General features: G+C 35.5%; 1 protein-coding gene across 4 annotated transcripts in view; it reads right to left on the reverse strand.

Moving 5' to 3' along the window:
• ZRANB3 (zinc finger RANBP2-type containing 3) overlaps positions 1-25,782 on the reverse strand; it is a 207,197-nt gene that overhangs the window by 164,730 nt on the left and 16,685 nt on the right. For 3 of the 4 annotated variants that reach the window (XM_032479349.1, XM_032479348.1, XM_032479347.1), the window contains one exon: positions 17,541-17,708. In XM_032479349.1, coding sequence (XP_032335240.1) covers positions 17,541-17,701 — 161 coding nt within the window. In that variant the 5' untranslated portion in view covers positions 17,702-17,708. Of the gene's footprint in view, positions 1-17,540; positions 17,709-25,782 lie in introns of those variants that run through there. The other variant, XM_032479350.1, reaches the window with a different exon arrangement.

Here is a 25,782-nt window from a genome sequence, read left to right on the forward strand (position 1 = left end):
ATGGGAAACTAATTTAAAATAAAAAATACTGTAGTTGATGACCTCATGGTACATGAGTCATTTCCACCTTACACATCTACTCAAATTAGACATGACCGTTTTAAAGCCCCACAGATGTTACACACAGCTTGGGATTATCTCAGGGTGCTCACACTGATGCTATATGACTTTTTAAAAATTTCCAGTCTTGAACCATAAGATGTCAGAATCTACAGTATAACAGAATGCCATGTCAGGACTTCACTGTAACATGAAGCTGCAATATTCTCACGGAAGGCAGGGTAATAGAAGAGGAAAAGCAGCTGCCTTAGAGTCAAGTAGAAATAGGTCGAAGCCTCAGCTACATCGTTTATTAGCTTCTAAGCACTGTACTTCAGACGGACTATCCTGAGAGCAGAGCAAACAGTAAGCTGTTGGTAAATCTGCTAGAAACAAACCTCTTTGAACTTTAGCTTCTTAATAGATAAAAGAAAGTTAGTAATAAGTATATACCTCAAAGGGTGGCCTTACATATGTAAAGCTCCTAGCACATGATATGTGCTTTTGAAAATCAAATTCATGTGCCCTAAGAAAGGATATGACTTGACACTTGATACTACTAATACAGAAATATATTTTTTTTAAATTGAAGTACAGTTGATTTACAATGTTGTGTTAGTTCGATGTGTGCAGCAAAGTGATTCAGATATATGTATCTTTTCCATTATAGGTTATAAAAGATAAGTAATACATTTTTTTTATTGTGGTCAAATATATATAACATAAAATTTACCATGTTAACCATTTTAAGTGAATAATTCAGTGATATTAAGTACAGTCACATTGTTGTATAAACATCACCACTCACTACCCATCTCCTGAACTTTGTCATCCCACACTGAAATTCTGTACCCATTAAAATCAACTCCCCATTACCTCCCTCCTCTCCCCAGTCCCTGGCAATCACTATTCTACTTTCTGTCTCTATGAATTTGACTATCCTAGGTACCTCATATAAGTGGAATCACATCATTTTTTTGTTCTTCAGTTATACATTAAATGTCAAATAATCCAATGGCATTATACTTGGTAAAAGAAAATCATATTTCAGAAAAAAACTAAAATAAGTAACTGTATACATATCAACATTATAAAAATGTTTTTATATGTTCAAAATATTTGGGCTAAAAAAGTACATTCATTTACTAATCAATTTTATGGAGTAAATGGGAAACTATCACGAGTACTCACATAATAGTAAGTACTAAGTAGCAGTAGAGACATAAACAGATCCAGGAAGTGTACATTAGCTTTGTCTCAAGACAGTTGGTAATACCCTAAACTATAGAGGAAATGTAATATGGAAGTATCACATTAAAATTTTTTTTCAGTACTGAAATCATCACAAATTCAGGTTTAATTGTACTTTTAGTCAATACAGGACAGTATAATTTTGAAGATTCTACTAAACACAATCCAAGCACAATTTTTTCCCAATTTTTTCAACTACAAAAATATTTATCACATTAAATTTTTAAATATTTTCTTATAATATTGTACCATACCGTATCACTAGGTAAGCCAACAGCGTTATTTTGGTGCCTACAAATAGATAATGGCGTCAAGGTATTTGTCTTATCAGAGCCAAAGTCAATGTCAAAGATTTCTGGCACTATGACAACACCGTGACATTCTTTCCTGTTGGCCCCCAGGTGGCAGTGTGGCTCAGAGCAGTAGACCTCACTTTGTCAGCAACAGAGCTCCCAATACAAAAACATGCCCGGTTAAAAAGGAACCTTAACTTGCCTGATAGACAAATGTACTTACAGAAATAAACAATGAAAAATTAGTTTCAATCCAGTTTTTGTAAAAAGTATGAATTCTTTGGATTCTGCCATGTGTTTGACTCAACCCAACTCTAGCCCTGAATGTCCTCTAACAAAATAATAATACTGAAATACTTTCAATAATACCTGTGCTTTGGTTTCTATACAGTTCAGGTACCATGATAAACTTAAGATTCAACATCTAAGTGCCAGATATTATTTGTTCTAAGATAGAAACCTTTTTTTAAAAAGGCTTGGGAGATATATATGTATATCAACAAGGTATCATAGACCCAGTACTGGGATACAACTCAAAAGGTTATGACCCTGGTCCAAACACACACCACTCACACCCTCCATTCACACAGCAGGACTTACAGAAAGATATTGGCCATCTGCCTCTGCCTTAGTGAGCAGGTAGGAACAGTGGGATTTCTCTTCTGCAGACCAAAAGGGCTGTTTTATTTTGGTGGTCTCCTCCCTTTGTGAGATTAAATCAACCATTTGCTCTCCCAGTGACCAGTTTTAACTGCTGCCAGAATCAGTAACTATTAATCAATGTAATATTCTTCTCATTTTGTCACTATTCCTCAAAGTCTACTCTTTCAGTAAAAAAGAAGACTTGCTACTGATAAAAACCTGCTATTCCTCTATGTACAATAGTCTAAGCAGGTCTAATCTTTGAGTTTATACTCACACATGAATTGTTCACCTAACTGTGAGGTCTCAGCGACTGTGTCTTCACTGCTAGAGAGTAGGCTCTTCTTGCCCTCCATCTACCTTCCTGTCTGCAGTCATTCTGAAAGCCTGAGGTTTCCAGAGAGAATTCATCTACTCATGAATATTTAAATAAGTAATTCATAATAATTAAACCAAACACTTTTTGAGTATCTCTTTGAACTGGGCATCATGTTGTCATCCCCAACTTCATGGAGTTTTAAGAATATGCCCATTATCCAACAATCACACTCCTGGGCATATACCCAGATGGAACCTTAATTCAGGAATATAGGTGCACCTCAGTGCTGCTATGAACACTATTTACAACAGCCAAGACATGGAAATAACCTAAATGTCTATCGACAGATAACTGGATAAAGAAGTTGTGGTATATTTGTATAATGGAATACTACTCAGCCATAAAAAAGAATAAAATAATGCCATTTGCAATAAGATGGATGGACCTAGAAAATGTCATTCTAAGTGAAATAAGCCAGAAAGAGAAAGAAAAATACCATATGATATCACCTACATGTGGAATCTTAAAAAAAAAAAAAAAGACAAATGAACTTATTTTTAAAACAGAAACAGACTCACAGACATAGAAAACAAACTTATGGTTATGGGAGGGGAAATGGGTGGGAAGGGATAAATTGGGAGTTCAAGATTTGCAGATACTAACTAATACATATAAAACAGATAAACAACAAGTTTGTACTATATAGCACAGGGAACTATATTCAGTACCTTGTATTAACTTATGGTGAAAAAGAATATGAAAATGAATATATGTATGTTTCTACATGACTGAAGCATTGTGCTGCATACCAGAAACTAACACAACATTGTAAACTGACTATACTTCAATTAAAATAAAAAAGAATATGCCCATGAGCATGATGGTAGGATGGGTGGAAAAGATGGACCATGAGACCAGCTATGGCCAAGAAACATGCTGCTTATGCTCCACACCAGTGTTAAGTGCATAGCCCCCTACTAGGCACTACAAAGATAGTTTCTGGAAAAGCAGGCATTAACTTTGCTCCATTAGGTTATTTTGATGATTCATAAAAAATACAAAGTGCTAGTGGGTATTCAAATTCATCATAGAATGTCCCTTTATATTAAAAATAAACTGTAGCTCAACCAAGGAAATATTTTAAAGGTTAATAAGGCAAGTTTACAAATGAAAATACTATAATAATCCTATAGATGTGCTGATCTAAAAGTTTAAGAGCCCATGAAATGCAATGTGTCGACCCTGTTTAGACATAATTCAAAAAAACCAAGAGTGCAAAGCCACTTTGTAGTAAGTGGGGAGATTTAATAGATACACAGATCCTCCTCAACTTATGTTGGGTTTACATCTCAATAAATCCATTGGAAGTTGAAAATGCATTTAGAACACCTAATGTACTGTACCTCATAGTTTAGCCTAGCCTAACAGTGTACTCGGAACACTTACATCAGCCTACAGTGGGGCAAAATCATCTAACACAAGCCTATTTTATAATAAACTTTTTAATAGCTCATGTAATTAATTGAATGCTGTACTGAAAGACACAAGGGTTGGATGGGTACACAATGGTTATGAGTATAGCAGTGGGTTACCCCTGTGATTATGCAGCTGACTGGGAGCTGGAGCAGCAGCTCCAGAAAGGTTTGTACAGCATTCCATAGCCTGGAAAAAGACCAAAATTCAGGTATCACTTTCACATCATTGTAAAGATGAAAAATCATAAGTTGAACCATCGTAAGTCAGGGAACAGTATCTGTAATAGGGAATTAATTATCTTTCATTTATTAGCTGTTACAATAACACTGTAATTATTTTTAAGTCCTTATTTGTTAGAGATTAAACAGAAGTATTTATGAATAAAATATAATTTCTTGTATTTACTTCAAAATATTCCAGAAAAAGAAAAGTATATTTGTAGGCCAGGAGAATAAAATAGCCAATAACTGGCAAAATGCTCAGAATTATTAAAGCTGGGGGATTACTGCATGGAGGTTCCTTATACTATTCTATTTTAAAATAATTTGAAAACTGCCATAGTATAATGTTTGGATAAAATAAAAGTGTAGCTCTGCACTTTGTAAACTTTCATTCTAGTATAAAACCTTGGGTAACTGTGCTACAAAACTCAATGGAGAGATAATCTGAAAATCCAAAAAATATTTAGCTTTCCATACTTCTTTTTTGTTTGTTTAACATTTTTTATTGATTTATAATCATTTTACAATGTTGTGTCAAATTCCAGTATAGAGCACAATTTTTCAGTTATACATGAACATATATATATTCATTGTCACATTTTTTTCTCCGTGAGCTACCATAATCTCCATACTTCTAATGACTTAAATTTCTCTTACTGTTTTAAACACTTACCATCATATTTACTTATAAACCATCATTGTTTTTAATTAGTGATTTTAACTTCAGTGTTAATTTTCATTTTACTTCCTGTGAAATATGTGCGTATACACATATGTGTGTGTGTGTATGATGGCTATGTATATATAACATGAAAATTACCCAAAATGGAACTTCAGAGGCAAAAGGTAAGACAAATTCTCTAGAAGAAGTTTTCCAAAGTCCAAGTAATTGTACCGATTATTTTCCATTTGCTACCTCCTACAGATTACTCCTTGCCAGGTTCAGAGTTCAATCAGTGGGGGTACCAGCTGGAGATTATGCAGTGGGAGGAGGAAGGTCTGGAAGTGGCTGGGTCCCTCCAGAACAGTGGGTACTCCCTGTGGCCTGTCCTCCTCAGCTTCAGTGCTCACGAGGCTCCTGTAATAACTATTTTCTCCCCTTGTCTTAGACATGGGAGTGATCATGACTAGCTACTTACTATGTCTTGCTGGTCCTACTTGACGGCTCAAACTAATTGTTGGCTCTTTCAACTTTACTCACACCTCCTAACAGTCCCTCAATAGAATCTCTTAAATTGAACCATGTGGGTAAAATTCTACTTTATGACAGAAGTGACTAAGGAAGGAGTGCAGCATAGCTCATTTTACTATGCTATGCTTTATTGCACTTCCCAGATATTGCATTTTTTACAAAATGAAGTTTGTGGCAACCCTACATCAGACAAGTCTACTGGCACTGTATTTCCAACAGCACTCGCTCACTTTGTGACTCTACCACATTTTTAGTAATTCTCACAATACTTCAAACTTTTTCATTATTATTTTATTTGTTATGGTGATCACTGGCCAGTGACCTTTGATGTTACTATTGTAACTGTTCTGGGGTGCCAGGAACCACGTCATATAAGAGAGTGAACTTAATCAATACACAATGAGGTGTTCTGACTGTTCCACCAACTGTCTCTCTCTCTCTCTCCCCTCAGGTCTCGCTATACACTGAGACATAACAATATTGACAACAGGTCAATTAATAACCCTACAAAGGCCTCCTAAGTGTTCAAATGGAAGAAAGAGTCACATGTCATTCACTTTAAATCAAAAGCTAGAAATGATTAAACAGTGAGGAAGGCACGTCGAAAGCCAAGACAAGCTGAAAGTATACCTATTGATATATGCATCAATAACACTTTTTAACATAGCTCAGTCTCTGTATAGATACTGTTGTAAGGCCCTCACTGCCTGGAAAGGGGGCAAAGCAATGACGACGTTCTACAACTCAAATTAAGTTGAGCTACTACTGGGAATGTCAAGATTTCACTTCTCATGAATTAGATGACTCAAGCTGTACGAAAATAATAAGTAAATTTTGTAACTTATTTCTTCAAAATTTTTATACCATATTCCAAGGTTTGTTCATTCTTTCATCTAGTTAGCCTTATTTTATTAAGTTGAGATAAGCATGGAGATATACACTGTAATATTAAAATAATTTAACAAAGAAACTTCTTGTAGCAAAACTACCAGGTATTTTAATATTTTTGTTCACTGATGTAAAAATTCTATTTATATTCAGTCAAACAAGTAGGAATTACAATACTATAAAAAACAGTGTATCTAAATGGCTAATATAACAAAAACTCTTCAACAGTGAAAGAAACAACATTGTCATTAAGTGATACCTTCAGAGAATACAAAAAGTACTACAAAATCATCTCTTACTCTTTTGGTAAAAGCCTTTAACACCACAGTCTTCTCTTCCCCCATGCAGACAAAGAACTAAATCAAATTGTTCTGCCCGAATTTCCAGAAGGAATAAAATAGTTAATTTCAGAAAACCATCTATACAAAGAGTATTAACTAATGATAAAGGTACCAATGACAGTGTACAATGCTAAGCCTAGTAATTCATTCAGTGACAGGCATCTTACATCTTATTAGATGTGAATAAGTAAATGGCATACATAGTAAACCTTGTTCAACCATCCATTAAAAATTACACATATTAATAAGTTTGTCAATTATTTTTAGCCATGTATATCCACAGGAACACATATCCAGACATAAACACATACATATAAATAATCACTTACTAAATACCTAAATAATGTATCTAACACTGAGCTTAGTGGAACACATATTCAAAATTTAACACATGGCTATTTTTCATCTTTGAAAACTAGACAAAATGAGGATGGATTACCAAAAATATTAAACACTAAAAACAATAACAACAACTACAACAACAACAACCGAGTGTATCTGGAAAGAACACTTTTAGCTACACATCGCAGGGAAACAAAACAAAAGAGGAGGACACAGTTCCAATGTAGGGGGTGGGGAGAGGATTGAGTTGCCAAGAATCCCTTCTTTAAATCAACACAAGACGCAAGGTAGACTGGCAGCCAGAGGATCCCTGGGTCCAGTCTGGCTTCAAGAAGAAGCAGAGGCCAGGCTCAATGACAAAGCCCAAATTGGGCAAGCACAGTGAGGCCAGGATAGGTGTCTTGCTACCCTGCTATGTTGATTTCTTTTGACTCAGGTAATATAATCAAAAGAAATAAATTCATACAACAATAGCATCACAAACATGATATCATAAAACTCCTAGAAGAGAACACAGAAAAAATACTCATTGACATAAATGGTAGCAATGTTTTCTTGGATCAATATCCTAAGGGAAAAGAAATAAAAGCAAAAAGAAATAAACGGGACCTAATTAAACTTAAAAGCTTTTGCACAGCATGGAAACCATCAACAAAACAAAAAGACAATCTACAGGATGGGAGAAAATACTTGCAAATGTTGTGTCTCAAAAGGGGTTAATATCTAAAATATACAAACAACTCATATAACTCTATATAAAAAAAAATTCCAATCTAAAAATGGACAGAAGACTTGAATAGACATTTCTCCAAAGACAACATGCAGATGGCTAACAGGCACATGGAAAGATTTTCAACATCACTAATTATTAAAGTAATATAAACCAAACCACAATGAGGTATCACCTCACACCTTTCAGAATGGCCATCACTAACGAGTCTACAAATAACAAATACTAGAGAGGATGTGGAGAAAAGGAAACCCTCATACACTGTTGGTGGGAATGTAATTATGCCACCATGGAAAACAGTATGGAGGTGACTTAGAAAACTAAAAATACAAGTATCATATGATCTAGCAATTCACTTCTGAGAATATATCTGGAAAAAACAAAAACACTAATTAAAAAAGATACATGCACCCCAACGTTCATAGCAGCACCATTTACAATAGCTAAGACATGGAAGCAACTCAAGTGCCCATCAACAAATGATTGGTTTAAGATGTGATACACACAAACTCTCTCTCTCTCTCTGTCACTCACACACACATACATACAATGTAATACCACTCAGCCATAAAAGAATGAAATACTACCAGTTGCAGTAATGTGGATGGACCTAGAGAATATTATGCTTAGTGAAATATATCAGAGAAAGACAAAGACTGTATGATATCATTTATATGTGGAATCTAAAAAAATAACACAAATGAACTTATATACAGAACGGACTCACAGATATGGAAAACAAACTTGTTACCAAAGGGGGCAAGGACCAATTAGGGGTATTGGATTAACAGATACAAACTACTATACATAAAATAGGTAAGCAAGAAGGATCTACTGTATCTAACTTTGGAATTTAAAAACTCATCTAAAGGAAGTATCTCAAAAATGTTAAAAATAGATTATTAAAGGTATGCTAGCAAAATATGGTCAGAAAACAAAGAGTTATTGGGATATTAATTACACAAGACTAAATTTAGAGTACAAAAGGAAAGAATTAAGTAGTTTTATAAGGATATCTTATAATGATAAAGAATATAATCCTAAATGAAAATTTAACAGTAAGATTTCTGCTCCCAGTACCGTGGTGGTTTAGATATTCTAAGAACTCTACCTTTTGAAAACACCTAGAAATACTAAATTAGATAAAATACTATCTTTTAAAATGCAAAGCTGTGCTGAAGAAAAATAAGAAAAATTTACAATGACCAGAAACAAGAGAAAGTCAAACCAAGAGTAACAGATGAGTGATACAGCCACAAATCACAAGGAAGGCTTCTGCAGACACCATCAATAGGGAACCAAAAAAGACTTAAACAGCAAAGCAGAGCAATCGGAGTACGATCTTAGATTTACACAAAGTAGACCATGGAAATGAGATTCCTCAACAAAACATGAGCCTAAGAAAGCTACAACATAAGTGAATACGGAAAAGGGGTGACAACAGAAAGATACATGGCAAAGTAAAACCAACGGGAAACAATATATTTACAATTGTATGGTCTATTGCTTTGTCGCAAGGGCGCCTAGGTCATTTGTGGGAAAGAACAGACTTTCTTACAGATGGTGCTGGAATAACAGATATCAGGATGAAAGAAATCTGAACCTAGAACTCTTATCTTATTCCATCTATAAAAATTTGAGATGAATCATATATCAGAACAGAAAAGCTGTAACTATAAAGCTTCCAATATAAAACATAGGAGATCTTATTTGTGATCTTGGGGAAGGAAGAGACTCATTGGTGACAACATAAAAAGCATTAGCCACATAAGAAAAGCTGGATAAGTTGGATTTTATCAAAATTTAAAATTTCTGTTCATCAAAGGATTATAGTAAGAAAAACTAAGATGTAAGCTACAGACTGGGAAAAATACTCCTTATATATAGCTGGCAAAGGTCCTGTACACAGAATATAAAAAATAACTCCTCCAAATCAATAATAAAACATGGGCAAGACATTAACATAAGATAAACATCTCATACAGACAGATCACCACAGGGAAAGATTCCAATATCATTAGTCATTAGGAAAATATGAGTTAAAATACAATGAGCTACCACTTGAAGATGCATTCATTTTGGATGACTAGAATAATAAAAGCTGACAATATCAAAAGTCAAAGACTTGAAGCGTCTAGAACTCTCATATATAGCCTGATGGGATGGAAAAAAAGGTGGACAGTATTCTTAAAAGTTAAACAGACACCTACCCTAAAACCTAGCAAAAGAATTGAAAACATGCCCAAAACAGGACTTGTCCAAGAATGCTAGTACTATCTTTATTCATAAGACCCCTAAACTAGAACCAGCCCAAATGTCCGTCAGCAAGTGAATGAACAAAATGACTGTCCTATATTCAGAGATCAAAACAACACATATGAATCTCAAAAACAAGTTGAACCAAAGAAGTCAGACACAAGTAAACTGTATGACTCTGTTAAAAAAATTTCAAACTTGACATAGTAAGTTATGGTACAGTAAAGGATTATAACCCATAGAATATGTAGGAATCCATGAGTGTATCCTGAGGAAGGATACATAGATGGATGGGCAGAGAGAGAGAGAAAAATTGCTGGGGCAGAAGAAGGGCTCTTCCTTAGAGTACAATGCCAATTAATAAATCAACATTTTAACAACTATCATGGCAAAAATTATTTTGAGCAAGAATCATCCATAAATGCTAAATCCAAGAGGAAAAATTGGATAAAGGGAAGCATATTTGCATGGTCTTAACATCTCATGTTAGTTGTTTGTAAAACAGGCAAGGATTGAGAGAAAAATAGTTCTATATATAAGGTTGAGAAACTACTACACTTTGACTAGCAATCAAAATTAATACTTCCAGTGAGGGTTCACCATTAAAAGTGTCCCTTCAAAAGTGATAACCTGACAAGGACAAGACCTTGATCTTACTTATGTTCTAATTCAGAAAGGGCTGCATAATCTAAATCCTGCCATGAAAACAGTAAAAGAAACTGAGAAACATTCTATTAAATAAACAGGCCTCTATTCTTCAAAAAACAAACAAACAAACAAACAAACAAAAAACTAGCATCATGAAAGACTGAGGAAAGTGTCTTACACTAAAGGAAAGAAAGAGGTATTACTAAATGCAAACAGTGATCAGAGACTGGATCTTCTGTTAAAAGGAAAAAAAACGCTCTAAGGATATTACTGGTACAACTGACAACAGGTATGTAGATTAAAGAATGGTATACAAGTTAAATTTCCTGAATTTGATAACTGTACTGTGGCTATGTTAGAGGCTATCCTTGCTCTTAAAATCTGCGTACTATACTGAAATGTTGTAGGTTAAGGAGCATGACATATGTAACATTCTCTCAAGTGAGTCAGAAAAAAAATACTAAAAGCATGTGTGTGTATGTGTGTGTTTGTGTGTGTGTGTGTGTGTAAACAGAGAGACACACACAAAGGGAGGGAACGAATTAAAAAATAAAGGAAAAATGGTAAAATGGTAAAAATTAGTTACACTAGATAAAAGGTATATGGAAGTAACTTCTATACTTCTCTTATTAATTTTCCTATAAGCTGAAATTCTTTCAAAATAGAAAGTTCAAAAAAACTGAGCAATTGTTTATTAAAAAGTACATTCTGGTGATAGAAGTCAGATCAGAAGTTGCCTAATTCAGGGGATGCAACTGATTAAAAAAGAGGCCTGTTCTGGGCAATGGGTGTATTCTATAATTTGACTGGTGTTTGAAAACACAGGGGTATACATATATCAGAATTCACTGAACTGCATACCTAAAACTTGTGCATTTCATTAAATTTAATTATACATAAATTTTTTAAAAAGCCAGTAAGGAAACTTAACATTTGGGATGAGGAAAAAATTAATGACCAAAATTCATAATCATAATCTTATCTAAAAATGAATTTGAGATTTTGAATTTATCCTGCCTATGTGACCTGGGAAACCTTAAACCAAGGACTTAATTTTGCAAATCCTCCCTAGAAGGTTTTACCCACTACTTAGGTCTCTAAAGATTCCCAGAGATCAAGATTACCTAATTATTAAAACAAAATTTTTTGTACACCAGAAATTGACAGAACATTATAAACTGACTGTAACTCAATTAAAAAAAATTTTAATTAGCAAATACTTTGGGAGATAAGCCATCATAAACAATAATAAAAAGCAAAATTAGCCTCCAGTGGACTTCAGATATGTAAAGTAAGAATGTTCTAAATATTTACAGAAGTAAGAAGTGTAATTAAAACATGTCAAGAAATAAGATACCATCAACATAACCAGGCAGGTAGAAATTGGATATTTCAGGACTTAAAAATACACTATCTGACATTAAGAACAGAAAATAAAATGTTCCTATTCTCCAATTTCAAGAAAGGAAAGGACTGACTGTTCTTTGGCGTTAGTCAGCTAATCTCTAAACTATACTCTGAAATTCAGCAAATCTTTGAACACTTCTGCTTTTTAAGGTCTGTAGACTTCCCCCAAACCAGATACAATACTAATTGCTTTGTTTAAAGAGCCCATGTCTAACATGCACAATTCTCCCTTGCTTAGCGAGTAATAAATTCAGCTTGTTTCAGACATTTTGCATGGGTTTTGGTTTCAAGTATTTTGAGTGAAGGTCTCTACCTTAAGTGAAGTCAGCAGATTAATTTAACAGCAAAAGATAGTATTAGTAAATGAGAATACTCAACTTGTAAACAAAAATATTCAACTGAAGCACAGAAATTTAAAAAAATTAGAAAATACAGAAAAGAAGATGAGACATATGGCACACTAAGAAAAGGTCTAACACAGATATAACTGAAGGCAAAGAGGATTAAGAATGACCAAAAATAATACCTGAAGAGATAACAACTGAGAATTATCTAGAACTAATGAGTGAAATCAACCCAGATTTAGAGGTATTAGAAGTATAAATGCAAAGCAAACCACACTCAAGCATAATGTAGTAATATTTTGAACAGCTGAACAAAGAGAAACAGCAAGAGGAGGGGAAAATAATATATACCACCACCAAAACTATTAAGTACCTAGCAATAAATTTAATGATATATGTGAAAGAACTACACATTGGAAACTATAAAACCTACTTGAAAAAGAAATTAAATAAGGGGAGGAATAATTTAGATGAAAGTAAATGGAGAGTAATTAGAGAAATGGAAGAACAAGTCACATTTATGGATTAAAGTACTCTAAATTATAAAGATACCCATTCTCTCCAAACTAATTTATAGATACAAAACAATCCCATTCACAATTTCAGTGACTTTTTTTGTGAAAATTGACACATGAGTTCTACAATTTATAGGAAATGCAAAGAGTCAACAACACCCAAGGTAATTCTGAAAAAACAAAGCTGGAATGTTAATGTTATCTTACACTAAAATATCTATTATAAAGTTATAGTAATTAGGAAGTACTTGGGGGGAGGATGCTGCTCAGGGGAAAAGTGTGTGCTTAGCATGCACAAGGTCCTGAGTTCAATCCCCAGTAACTCTATTAGAATAAATAAATAAGTGAACCTAATCACCTTCCTTCCCCCACCCCCTCATAAAAAGAAAAAAGAAAAAATACTAAAAAAAAAAAAAAAAAAAAAAAAAAAGTTACTGACACAAAGGCTGGCAATCAGGCAAATAGAACAGAGAACTTACAACTACACTATCCCATATAGTAGAGACTAAACATATGTGGCTATTTAAATTTGAACAGATTAAAATTAGTTAAAATTAAAAATTCAGTCCTTAGCAGCACTAGCCACATTTCAAAACCTCAGGAGCCTCAAGTAGCTAAAAACTACTGAATTGAATAATACATACATGAACATCTCCATCATGGCAGAAAGTTCTATTAGACAATACTTATCTAGAAAGATACAAACAAAATTACTTGATTTATGACAAAAGTGACACTCTAGTGCAGTGAGGGAAAAGCTGGTCTTTTCAATAAACTGTGATGGATCAATCATACGTCCATATACAATAGTAAACAAATAAATAAATAACCCATCAGTCCACCATCACCCCTACATCATACCATATACAAAAAATCAATTCCAAGTAGATTGTAGACTGAAATGTGAAAATAAAACAAAAAAAATTTATAAGAAAACACAGGAAATCATCTTCACAACTCTGGAGTAGAAAATAATTTCTAAAATAGGATGTGAAAAGTGCCAGCCATAAAAGACCAATACCAATAAAGAGTATTTAACACAACACTAAAACTGAGAACTTCTGCTTATCAAAGGGCACCATTCAAACAGTGAAAAGGCAAGCCATAGGCTGAGAACACTCATTTACAACACATATACCTGACAAAAGACTCACCCAGAACATAAATCTGATAAAAGACAATGATAAGAAAAAGGCAGGCAGCAACTTTATAGAAAAACGAATAAGACATGGATATCCAACAAAAGAGGATATCCAACTGGCTAATAAGAATATGAAAAGGTGTTAAATTTCATTTGTCATCAGAAAAATGTAAATGAAAATTCAATGGATACCACTATATACCCACCAGAATACCTAAAATGTACTTAAAGATAAGCAATATGAAGTATTGGTGAGGACGTGGAACAACTGGAAATCTTACACACTGTTGATACAAGCATAAAATGGTACATCCACTTTGAAAAATGTTTGACTAAGTTATAAGTTGAATTGTGTCCTCCAAAATTCATATGTTGAAATCTTACCACCAATCATCTCAGAATGTGACTTGATTTGGAAACACGGTCTTGCCAACGTAATCAGTGAAAATCAGGTCATTAGGTGTGCCCAAATCCAGTATGACTGATGTCCTTATAAAAAGGGAATTATTTTGACACAGAGGGAAGATGACATGCAAAGACACTGGAAGAAGATAGCCATCTAGAAGCCAAGGAGAGAGACCTGGAATAGAGCCTTCCCCCACATCCCCAAGAAAGAGCCAACACCTTGATTTTGGAATTCTAGCCTTCAGAACTGTGAGACAATAAATTTTGGTTGTTTAACCCACCCAGTTATGGTACTTCATTATGACAGCCCTGGCAAACTCATACAGGCAGCATTTATTTAGTAGAGTATATGCATATCCATGACTCAACAATTCTTCCGATAAATGCGCAACAGAAATGTGTATATATGTTTACCAAAAGATTTGTGTAAGAATGTTCACAGTACTGTTATTTGTAAGAGCCCCAAACTAGAAAAAATCCAACTGCTCATCAACAGTAGAGTAAATAAATAAATTATGGTATTATTTACACAATGGAATTTTATATAGCAACGAGAATGAACCAATTAGAACTATATGCAACACTATGGAAGGATCTCACAAGGATGTTGAGTCAAAGAAGTATATGTGAATAATTATAATGATATAGTTGAACATGTTAAAGTAATCTGTCCTGTGAGACATCATGGTATTACCTTTGGAAAGGAGGGAGGCAGTAGTGATTGGGAGGGGGCAAAAAGAAGGTTTTTGGAATGTGGGTGATGTTCTATTTCTTAATTTTGATGATGACTATACTGTGAAAAATCTTCAAGTTGTATGCTTATCATCTACACACTTTTTTCCATGTATGTTATACATCATTTTTAACAAGTCCTCTAAAAACTAAATAGGTGAGTTAACAGATCAGGACAGCTGAATCATAAACTGTAAAAGAGATCTTTAAAAACAGCCATAATGTAGCAAAAATAGACACAGAAAATAAGAGATATTAATGGAAGCATAGGATAAAGTGAAAAGGTCAAGAATGAGTCTAATTGGAATTGCAGAAGATAACAAAAAGAATGGGTGAGAATCAATATTTGAAGAGTAAGAATTTTCCAGAATCAAGATGACACAAATTCCAGATTTAAAATGTACAGTAATCCCAAGCAGAATAAACAAAAAGAAAACCATATAGAATAAATTATAGTGAAACCACAGAACTCCAAAGACAGAAAACTTAAAAATCAGATACAGATAAAATACTGTGGAGGGTGTAGAGAAAAGGGGACCCTCCTATACTGTTGGTGGGAATGTAGTTTAGTGTAGCGATTATGGAAAACAGTACGGAGACTCCTTAAAAAATTAAAAATAGACTTACCACATATCCAGCAATACCATTCCTGGGCATATATCTGAAGGAAACTATTCTGCAGAGACACCTGCATCCACCCCAATGTTCAGAGTAGCACTATTTACAATAGCCAAGACATGGAAGCAACCCAAATGTCCATCGAAAGATGAATGGATAAAGAAGTTGTGGTATATATACACAATGGAATACTACTCAGCCATAAAAAAGAATTAAATAATACGATTTGCACTAACATGAGTGGATCTAGACATTATAATACTAAGTGAAGTAAGCTAGAAAGAGAAAGACAAATACCATATATCACTTACACATGGCATCTTAAAACAAAAAGACAAATGAACTTATTTACAAAACAGAAACAGACTCACATAGAAAACAAACTTATGGTTATCAGGGGGGCAGAGAGAGTGGGGACAGAAAAAATGGAGAGTTTGAGATTTGCAGACACTAACTAGTATATATCAAATAGGTAAACAACAAGGTCCTACTGTTGAACAGGGAACTATATTCAATATCTTGTATTAGCTTATAATGAAAAAGCACAGGAAATGGCATATATATATATATATGTGTATATACATATACATATAACTGAATCACTATGCTTTACACCAGAAACTAACATAACATTGTAAACTGACTATACTTCAATTTAAAAATAATAAATAAATAATAAAATCAGATACAATAAAAAGATGATCAACAAAGGAATGAAAATTACAGATTCCATTTGTTTTGGAAAATTTTTCAACTCACAGAGAAGCCAAAAAAGAGTAATACAATGAACACACTTATACCACACAAATGTTAATATTAACATGCTGTTAATATTTTGAATAACCCAAAGGTTCCCCAAACATATACATGTCCTTCCCTTTTGGGAAAATGTAGAAAGTAGGCTGTAGATAGCAGGATTCTAAATCCCAAAATTCTTTATCATGTATTTCCCAGGAACAAGAACATTCTTCTACTCAACTACAACACCACTACCACATCTAAGATAATCAACATCCACTCAACAATATCACTCTAACAGAGTCCAGATAAAATTTTCCCCACTAACCCAAAAATGTCCTCTAAAACTTTTCTTTTTACTTATCCAGGATCTAACAAGGTTTATGGACAAGTTTCAGATGTTCTAGCTCTTAGGTCTCTCTCAATTTAGAACATTCTCACCACTTCCCTTGGTTTTTCATGACATTTAATCATTTAAAGAGATCAGGTCAGTTGTTCTGAAAAAATGACCCACATGTTGAACTCATTTGACTGTCTCCTCGTGATTATCAGGTCAAGCATTTCCAGGAAGAACACCACTCAGGAATGTTGTATACCTCTTGTGTATCACATTATACCTGTAGCTGTACCGCTGTTGGCAATACGAAACTTGACCATTTTGTGTAATTTTTCCCTTTGTAATCAGTAAGTCACTTGAAGGGGTAACATTTTGAGACTTGGGAGCACACTTTTAAAGGCAACTATGAAAGCCAGAAGACAGTAGAATACAACCTTCAGAGGGCTAAGAAAAAATTGGTTATTAAAGTAGAGCTGTAATGCCAACTAAAATATCTTTCAAGAATGCAGGCAAAATAAGACATATCCTGAAATTATCTCATGATCCAGTAAAAAGAAATTAATGAGAAGACTATGCATACACAAAAAGAATTTTTTCAGAGTGTTGTTTTTCATACACTTGCTAGGGAGTTAACATCTTAGCATGTCTAGAAGAAAGTACCTTACCTGCCATCTCTTCTGAGGGCAAATGTGATGCCATCTTTCTGGAAAGGAAGCAGCTTTGCTCTTAGTTTGTCAGGCAAAAAATCCAGCTGTTTGCAAGATTCACTTGTCAAACAAGCAACCTGAGGTGTAAGAGGCTTTCTTATGTTATGACCTTTGGGCATGATGATCCTAAAAACAAAAAATAAATCACAAGACAGAGAGGTAGGTGAAATAGATATTACTAGGTGTATTAGAGAATTAAACATAAATAATAATATTAAAATACTTATCAGTAGCCTTGATATATGGTCTACATAGATACTACCTGGTTGAATCATGTGTCCAGAATAAGCTATTACGAAAATTCAAAGTACTGAGTCCAAAAGCAATTATTTAATGCAATTCCCAGAAACTAGCATTCTCTATTTCATTTGTATTTCTAATTGAGCCATAATGTAGCCACATCCCTGTTTTAAGTAATAAATGTATTATTGAAAAGTTATGGGGGAAGGGTATAACTCAGTGGTAGAGTGCATGTCTAGCATGCATGAAGTCCTGGGTTCAAGCCCCAGAACCCCCATTTAAAAAAAAAGAAAAAAGAAAAGTTATAAATCAACTAGATCTTTATAAAGTAAATAATTTTTTAATTAAGAGATGTATTTATTATAGAAAGATGAATCCTTTTATAATTAATCCTTTCATAGGATTATATTTTCGTATTATAGTAGATATATTTATATAGTAGATATAATAAGGGAAAATTGCACTTTAAAAAAATAAAATGCAAAGACATTAACTCCAAATTTGAAATAATTAAATTAGCTCATTATTAAATGAGATATTTTTAAATATTAAAATGACTTCTTGAGATGGAGAAGATGGCGGAGTAGAAGGACGCTCGCAGGTCACCCTCTCCACAAATACACCAAGACCCACATCTACAGAACCACTCAGCCAACCAGAGCACCTGTGGAACTCCGACAGAACATCGCCCTCTTCAAAAGATAAAGATGCCAAAAATCTGGTAGGAGAAAAGGAAAAAAGAAAGAACAAAAGGCAAAGCAGCGCGGGACGGGTCCCGCGGGGAGGGAGCGGCAAAGGAGGACTGGCGCTCGCTCGCTGGGTCTCCCCTCTCCAACTGAGAGGCCAGCTGGACGGAGGGGGAGCCTCCGAGGCTCGGATCTGTACAGAGCAGCCCTTGACTAACAGAACTAAGTTAAACGGGCACAGAGCGTCCCCCCGACACCCAGCCTGAGACGCGGGCCGGCAGCCGCGGGCAAGGCCAGGCTGCACAAGCCGGGCAGAGGACGGAAGTGGCTGCACGGAGGCAGCCCCGGGGGAACGCAAGGGGTTGCGCGCCGTGGCTGTGGGCGCACAGGGCAGAACAACCTGGGCCCTCCATAAAACAGCAAGGTTGATGTGCTCTCGGGGGAAGGGTGCACACCCCCATCTCTGAAAACCTGCGGAAGTTTTCGGGGGAAGAGAGGCGGGGCTCAGGCACAGCCGCCATATCCTCCACGCTGAGCACTCAGGCGGGGGCGGGGGCGAAACCTGCATCCACACCAAAGGGCTTAGCAGCCTCAAAGGCCAGACTGAGACTGGCCTGCAGCCCGGGGCAGATAGGATCCTTCCATCCTGGTCCCTCAGAGAACTTGCTCCACAAAGACAAACAAGGAGATGGGTTCTGGCTCGGAGCAGGGACAGGGCTGTCCCTCGGTCTACCCCGAGCCCACCTGCGGAGCGCCGACCAGGGCGAACGGCGCAGCCGCACAGAGAGCGGAGCTACCGGCGGCGCAGGTAGAGGGAGAGCGCCCCCCCCCCCGCCGCCTTTCAGGCAGGAACACAGCCCCTGACCGAGGTGCTGGGAGGGGGCACGACCCGCCCTCCTACCCGGCCAGTCTGCAACATCTGACTGCGGCATCCGGAGGGGCAGCGACCCGCCCGCCCACAGCAGAGAGCTGCACCTGACCCAGTGTTGGGAGGAGGCGCGATCTGCTTGCCGACAGGTGCTGGGAGCAGCACAGAAGAGGGCGCCAACGGAGGTCCTCTGAAAACAGCAAGTTGAGCTTCCAAAACAGGACGAAGACAGAAAGACTTCACATTAAAAGCACACAGACTCCAGGAGAACACCGACAACCCCCCCCCTTTTTTTAATCTGTTTTTACCTGTTCTATTTTCTATTACTCTCTTAATCTGTACTTCTTAATTCATTTCTATTTCTCTTCGGTTTTGATGTCCTGCTATTGATTAGACACAGGTTTCAAATACATCTATTCTCCCCCCCCCCCTTTTTTTGTAAAGGTTTTAAAAGGACGTCTCAACCCGATTAATACTCTGCTTCAACTCACTCTTCTATTATTCATTATACACTGTTTTCAAACCCTCTTTCTCCCTTCTTTTAAAATTCTTTCTCTCTCTCTCTTATTTTTTTTTCTTTTTTTCCTAAGTTTTATTCCTAAATAGGCATCAGATAGATAAAATCCTTAAGGACCAAAATAAACAACTGATACTCCATAAACCACAGTGCCAAAGAGGTATGAGCAAGATGAAGAAGCAGAAAAACCTTTCCCAATTAAAAGAACAAGAGAAATCCCCTGAAAGAAAGATCAACGAAATAGACATCGATAGCCTACTAGATCAAGATTTCAAAAAAGGAGTGATCGAATTGCTGAAGGAATTAAAAGAGATAGTGTTTAGAGATATAAAATATGTCAAAAATGAAATTGAAGCTATAAAGAAGAGCCAAGTAGAATGGGTAAACTCATTGACAGAGATGAGGAATGATCTGATAGCTGTGCAAAGCCGACTAGATAATGCAGAGGAACGAATTAGTGATCTGGAAGACAGGGCAATAGAAAGCACCCATTCAGAAGAACTACAAGAGAAGCAAATAAAAAATAATGAAAATAGCATAAGGGACCTATGGGATAATATAAAGCGTCCCAATCTTTGCATAATAGGGGTCCCAGAAGGAGAAGAAAGATCAAAGGGGATTGAAAAGGTTTTTGAAGAAATCATGACTGAAAACTTCCCAAACTTAAAGAAGGAATCAGATCTCCAAGTACAGGAAGCTCAGAGGGTCCCAAACAGGAAGAACCCAAATAGACCCACACCAAGACATATCATAATCAAGATGGCCAGAGTCAAGGATAAAGAAATGATTCTAAAGGCAGCAAGAGAAAAACAAAGAGTAAGTTACAAGGGAACCCCCATAAGGCTCTCAGCTAATTTCTCTACACAAACACTACAGGCCAGAAGGGAGTGGCAAGATATATTCAAAGCCCTGAATGAAAAAAAGATGCAGCCTAGGATCCTTTATCCAGCAAGGCTATCCTTGAGGATAGAAGGAGAAATAGTTTCACAGACAAAAAAAAAAGCTGCAGGAGTTTAGCAACACTAAACCCATGCTAAAAGAAATATTGAAAGGGCTATTCTAAATAGAAAAGCAGCAGGATGCTACAGAAATGAGAAACACACAACTGGAAAGGTGATAACTCATGAATTACAAATAAAGTAAACATGAAATTATAAAAGAAGACATATAAATCACTGAGAGTGGGAGAGGGAGGCAGGGAAATATAGAATATTTTTTTCTTTCTTTTTTAAATTTTTTTAACAGTAGGATGGGTTTGAGATCATGTTACTATCAGTTTAATAAAAACAGTTATAGTAATGGGTTGGTAGATTTACAAAAAAGGGTAACCACAAGCCAAAAATTTACAAAGGAGTCACAAAAATTAAATAAAATCCATGATAATACAAAGGAAAATTACCAAACCACAAAAGGAAGAAGAAAGGAACAAAGAGGATATACCAATTCAACTGCAAAGATAAGTTCAAAATGGCAATAAACATACATCTATCATTAATTACTGTAAATGTTAATGGACTAAATGCTCCAGTCAAAAGACACAGAGTGGCAGACTGGATAATAAAGCAAGAACCTTCAATATGCTGCATACAAGAGACCCACTTTAGGGAGAAGGACACATATAGATTGAAAGTGAAAGGATGGAAAAGGATATTCCATGCAAATGGAAAAGCCAAAAAAAGCAGGTGTTGCAGTACTGATTTCAGACAAAATAGACTTTAAAACAAAGGCCATAAAGAAAGATAAAGAAGGACATTTTATAATGATTAAAGGAGTGATACAAGATGAGGATATTACACTCGTTAATATATATGCACCCAATATAGGAGCACCTAAGTACATACAAGAATTACTAACAGAGATAAAGGGGGATATTGATGGGAATACAATCATAGTTGGAGATTTTAACACTGCATTAACATCACTAGACAGATCTTCCAGACAGAAAATAAACAAGGCAACAGAGAAATTAAATACTACAATAGAAAAACTAGATTTGCTGGGTATTTTCAGAGCATTACACCCCCCAAAAATAGGATATACATTCTTTTCAAGTGCACATGGAACATTTTCCAGGATCGATCATGTACTTGGGCACAAAAGAAACCTCAACAATTTTAAGAAGATAGAAATTATCTCAAGCATCTTTACTGACCACAATGCCATGAAACTGGAAATCAACAACAGAGAAACAAAGGAGAAAAAAAGGAAAGCATGGAGATTAAACAATATGTTTTTGAAAAAACAATGGATCAATGAGGAAATCAAAGCTGAAATTAAAAAATACCTTGAGACAAATGATAATGAAAGCACAACCACTCAAAACCTATGGGACACAGCAAAGGCAGTGCTAAGAGGGAAGTTTATAGCGATACAGGCCTTCCTCAAAAAAGAAGAACAATCTCAAAGAAACAATTTAACCCACCACCTGAATGAATTAGAAAAAGAACAAAAAGCCCCAAAAAGCAGCAGAAGGAAGGAAATAATAAAGATCAGAGAGGAATTAAATACAATAGAGATTAACAAGACCATAGAAAAAATCAACCAAACCAAAAGCCGGTTTTTTGAAAAAGTAAATAAAATTGACAAACCTCTGGCCAAACTCACAAAGAAGAAAAAAGAGCACAAATTAGCAAAATAAGAAAGGAAAATGGAGAAATTACAACAAACAAAATAGAAATACAGAATATCATACGAGAATATTATGAAAAACTATATGGAACCAAACTGGATAACCTAGAGGAGATGGACAAGTTTCTGGAAACATACTGTCCACCAAAACTGAATCAAGAAGAATCTGAACACTTCAACAATCCGATCACTAGAAAGGAAATAGAAATAGCAATTAAAAACCTCCCTACGAATAAAAGTCCAGGACCGGATGGCTTCACCGGGGAATTCTACCAAACATACAAAGAAGAACTCATACCAGTCCTTCTCAAACTCTTCCAGACGATTGAAAAGGAGGGAATACTCCCAAACTCATTCTATGAAGCCACCATCACCCTGATACCAAAACCAGGCAAAGACACTACAAAAAAAGAGAATTATAGGCCAATATCACTGATGAACATAGACGCCAAAATCCTCACCAAAATTTTAGCAAATAGAATCCAACAACACATAAAAAAGATTATACATCATGACCAAGTGGGGTTCATCCCAGGGACACAAGGCTGGTTCAACATACACAAATCAATCAGTGTAATACATCACATCAACAAGAGAAAGGACAAAAACCACATGATCATCTCAATCGATGCAGAAAAAGCATTTGATAAAATTCAACACCCATTTATGATAAAAACTCTCGCCAAAGTGGGTATAGAGGGAACATATCTCAACATAATAAAAGCTATCTATGACAAACCTACAGCCAGCATAGTACTCAACGGTGAAAAACTCAAAGCTTCCCACTAAAATCTGGGACAAGACTAGGATGCCCACTATCACCACTCCTATTCAACATAGTCCTGGAAGTCCTAGCCACAGCAGTCAGGCAAGAAAAAGAAATAAAAGGGATCCAAATTGGAAAAGAAGAGGTAAAAGTGTCATTATATGCTGATGACATGTTACTATATATAGAAAACCCTAAAAGGTCCACACAAAAGCTACTAGAGCTGATTGAAGAATTCAGCAAGGTAGCAGGTTACAAAATTAACGTTCAAAAATCAGTTGCATTTCTTTACACTAACGATAAATCAACAGAAGAAGAAAGTAAAGAAACAATCCCCTTTAAAATAGCACCCAAAGTAATAAAATATCTAGGAATAAATCTAACCAAGGAGGTGAAAGAATTATACACAGAAAACTATAAACCATTGATGAAGGAAATTAAAGAAGACTAAAAAAATGGAAAGATAGCCCATGCTCTTGGATTGGAAGAATCAATATTGCTAAAATGGTCACACTGCCCAAGGCAATCTACAGATTTAATGCAATCCCTATCAAATTACCCAGGACATATTTCACAGAACTAGAAAAAGTCATAATAAAATTCATATGGAACCATCAAAGACCTAGAATTGCTAAAGCAATACTGAAGAGAAAGAAAGAGGCTAGAGGAATAACTCTCCCAGACTTCAGACAATACTATAGAGCTACAGTCATCAAGACAGCATGGTATTGGTACCAAAACAGACATATAGACCAATGGAACAGAATAGAGAGCCCAGAAATGAACCCACAAACTTTTGGTCAACTCATCTTTGACAAAGGAGGCAAGAATATACATTGGAATAAAGACAGTCTCTTCAGCAAATGATGTTGGGAAAACTGGACAGCAGCATGTAAAACAATGAAGCTAGAACACTCCCTTACACCATATACAAAAATCAACTCAAAATGGATTAAAGACTTAAACATAAGACAAGATACAATAAACCTCCTAGAGGAAAACATAGGCAAAACATTATCTGACATACATTTCAAAAATTTTCTCCTAGAAGAAATAAAAGCAATAATAAACAAATGGGACCTAATGAAACTTACAAGCTTCTGCACAGCAAAGGAAACCATAAGTAAAACAAAAAGACAACCTACGGAATGGGAGAAAATTTTTGCAAGTGAAACCGACAAAGGCTTGATCTCCAGAATATATAAGCAGCTCATACGACTCAATAAGAAAAAAATAAACAACCCAATCCAAAAATGGGCAGAAGACCTAAACAAGCAATTCTCCATGGAAGACATACAAATGATCAAAAAGCACATGAAAAAATGCTCAATATCACTAATTATCAGAGAAATGCAAATCAAAACTACAATGAGGTATCACCTCACACCAGTCAGAATGGCCGTCATTCAAAAATCCACAAATGACAAATAATGGAGAGGCTGTGGAGAAAGGGGAACCCTCCTACACTGCTGGTGGGAATGCATTTGGTGCAGCCACTATGGAAAACAGTGTGGAGATTCCTCAAAAGACTAGGAATAGACTTACCATATGACCCAGGAATCCCACTCCTGGGCTTGTATCCAGAAGGAACCCTACTTCAGGATGACACCTGCACCCCAGTGTTCATAGCAGCACTATTTACAATAGCCAAAACATGGCAACAGCCTAAATGTCCATCAACAGGTGACTGGATAAAGAAGAGGTGGTATATTTATACAATGGAATACTACTCAGCCATAAAATCCGACAACATAATGCCATTTGCAGCAACATGGATGCTCCTCGAGAATGTCATTCTAAGTGAAGTAAGCCAGAAAGAGAAAGAAAAATACCATATGAGATCGCTCATATGTGGAATCTAAAAAACAAAAACAAAAACAAACAAACAAACAAAAACAAAGCGTAAATAAAGGACAGAAATAGACTCACAGACAGAGAATACAGACTTGTGGTTACCAGGGGGGTGGAGGGTGGGAAGGGATAGACTGGGATTTCAAAATTGTAGAATAGACTACACTGTATAGCACAGGGAAATATACACAAAATGTTATGATAACTCACAGAGAAAAAAATGTGACAATGAGTGTGTATATGTCCATGAATAACTGAAAAATTGTGCTGAACACTGGAATTTGACACAACATTGTAAAATGATTATAAATCAATAAAAAATGTTAAAAAAAAATAAAATAAAACGACTTCTTTAATCACTTGAATCCATAGCATAAACTCTGCCTGATTAGCACTTTCCTCACCAGTTTCCACAGATATAATTTTAATATTTTACCACATAAAAGTTTCCTGTATCTGTAAATTCTTGGAACTCAGCAAGAAAAAGGCCCAATTAAATCAGTGAACTCTAAAGCTTTCCTAATAACACTTTGTATTTAGATTGAAACTTTGATCTGTTTACATATAATCTTATTTCATTTTTAAAACAAATTTGCTTTCTTCCTCCATTATTTGCAGAATGATAAAACTTCAGCCTCCCTCAC

Source organism: Camelus ferus, chromosome 5 (assembly GCF_009834535.1).
Source record: "Camelus ferus isolate YT-003-E chromosome 5, BCGSAC_Cfer_1.0, whole genome shotgun sequence".
In the NCBI taxonomy this organism is placed as follows: domain Eukaryota; kingdom Metazoa; phylum Chordata; class Mammalia; order Artiodactyla; family Camelidae; genus Camelus; species Camelus ferus.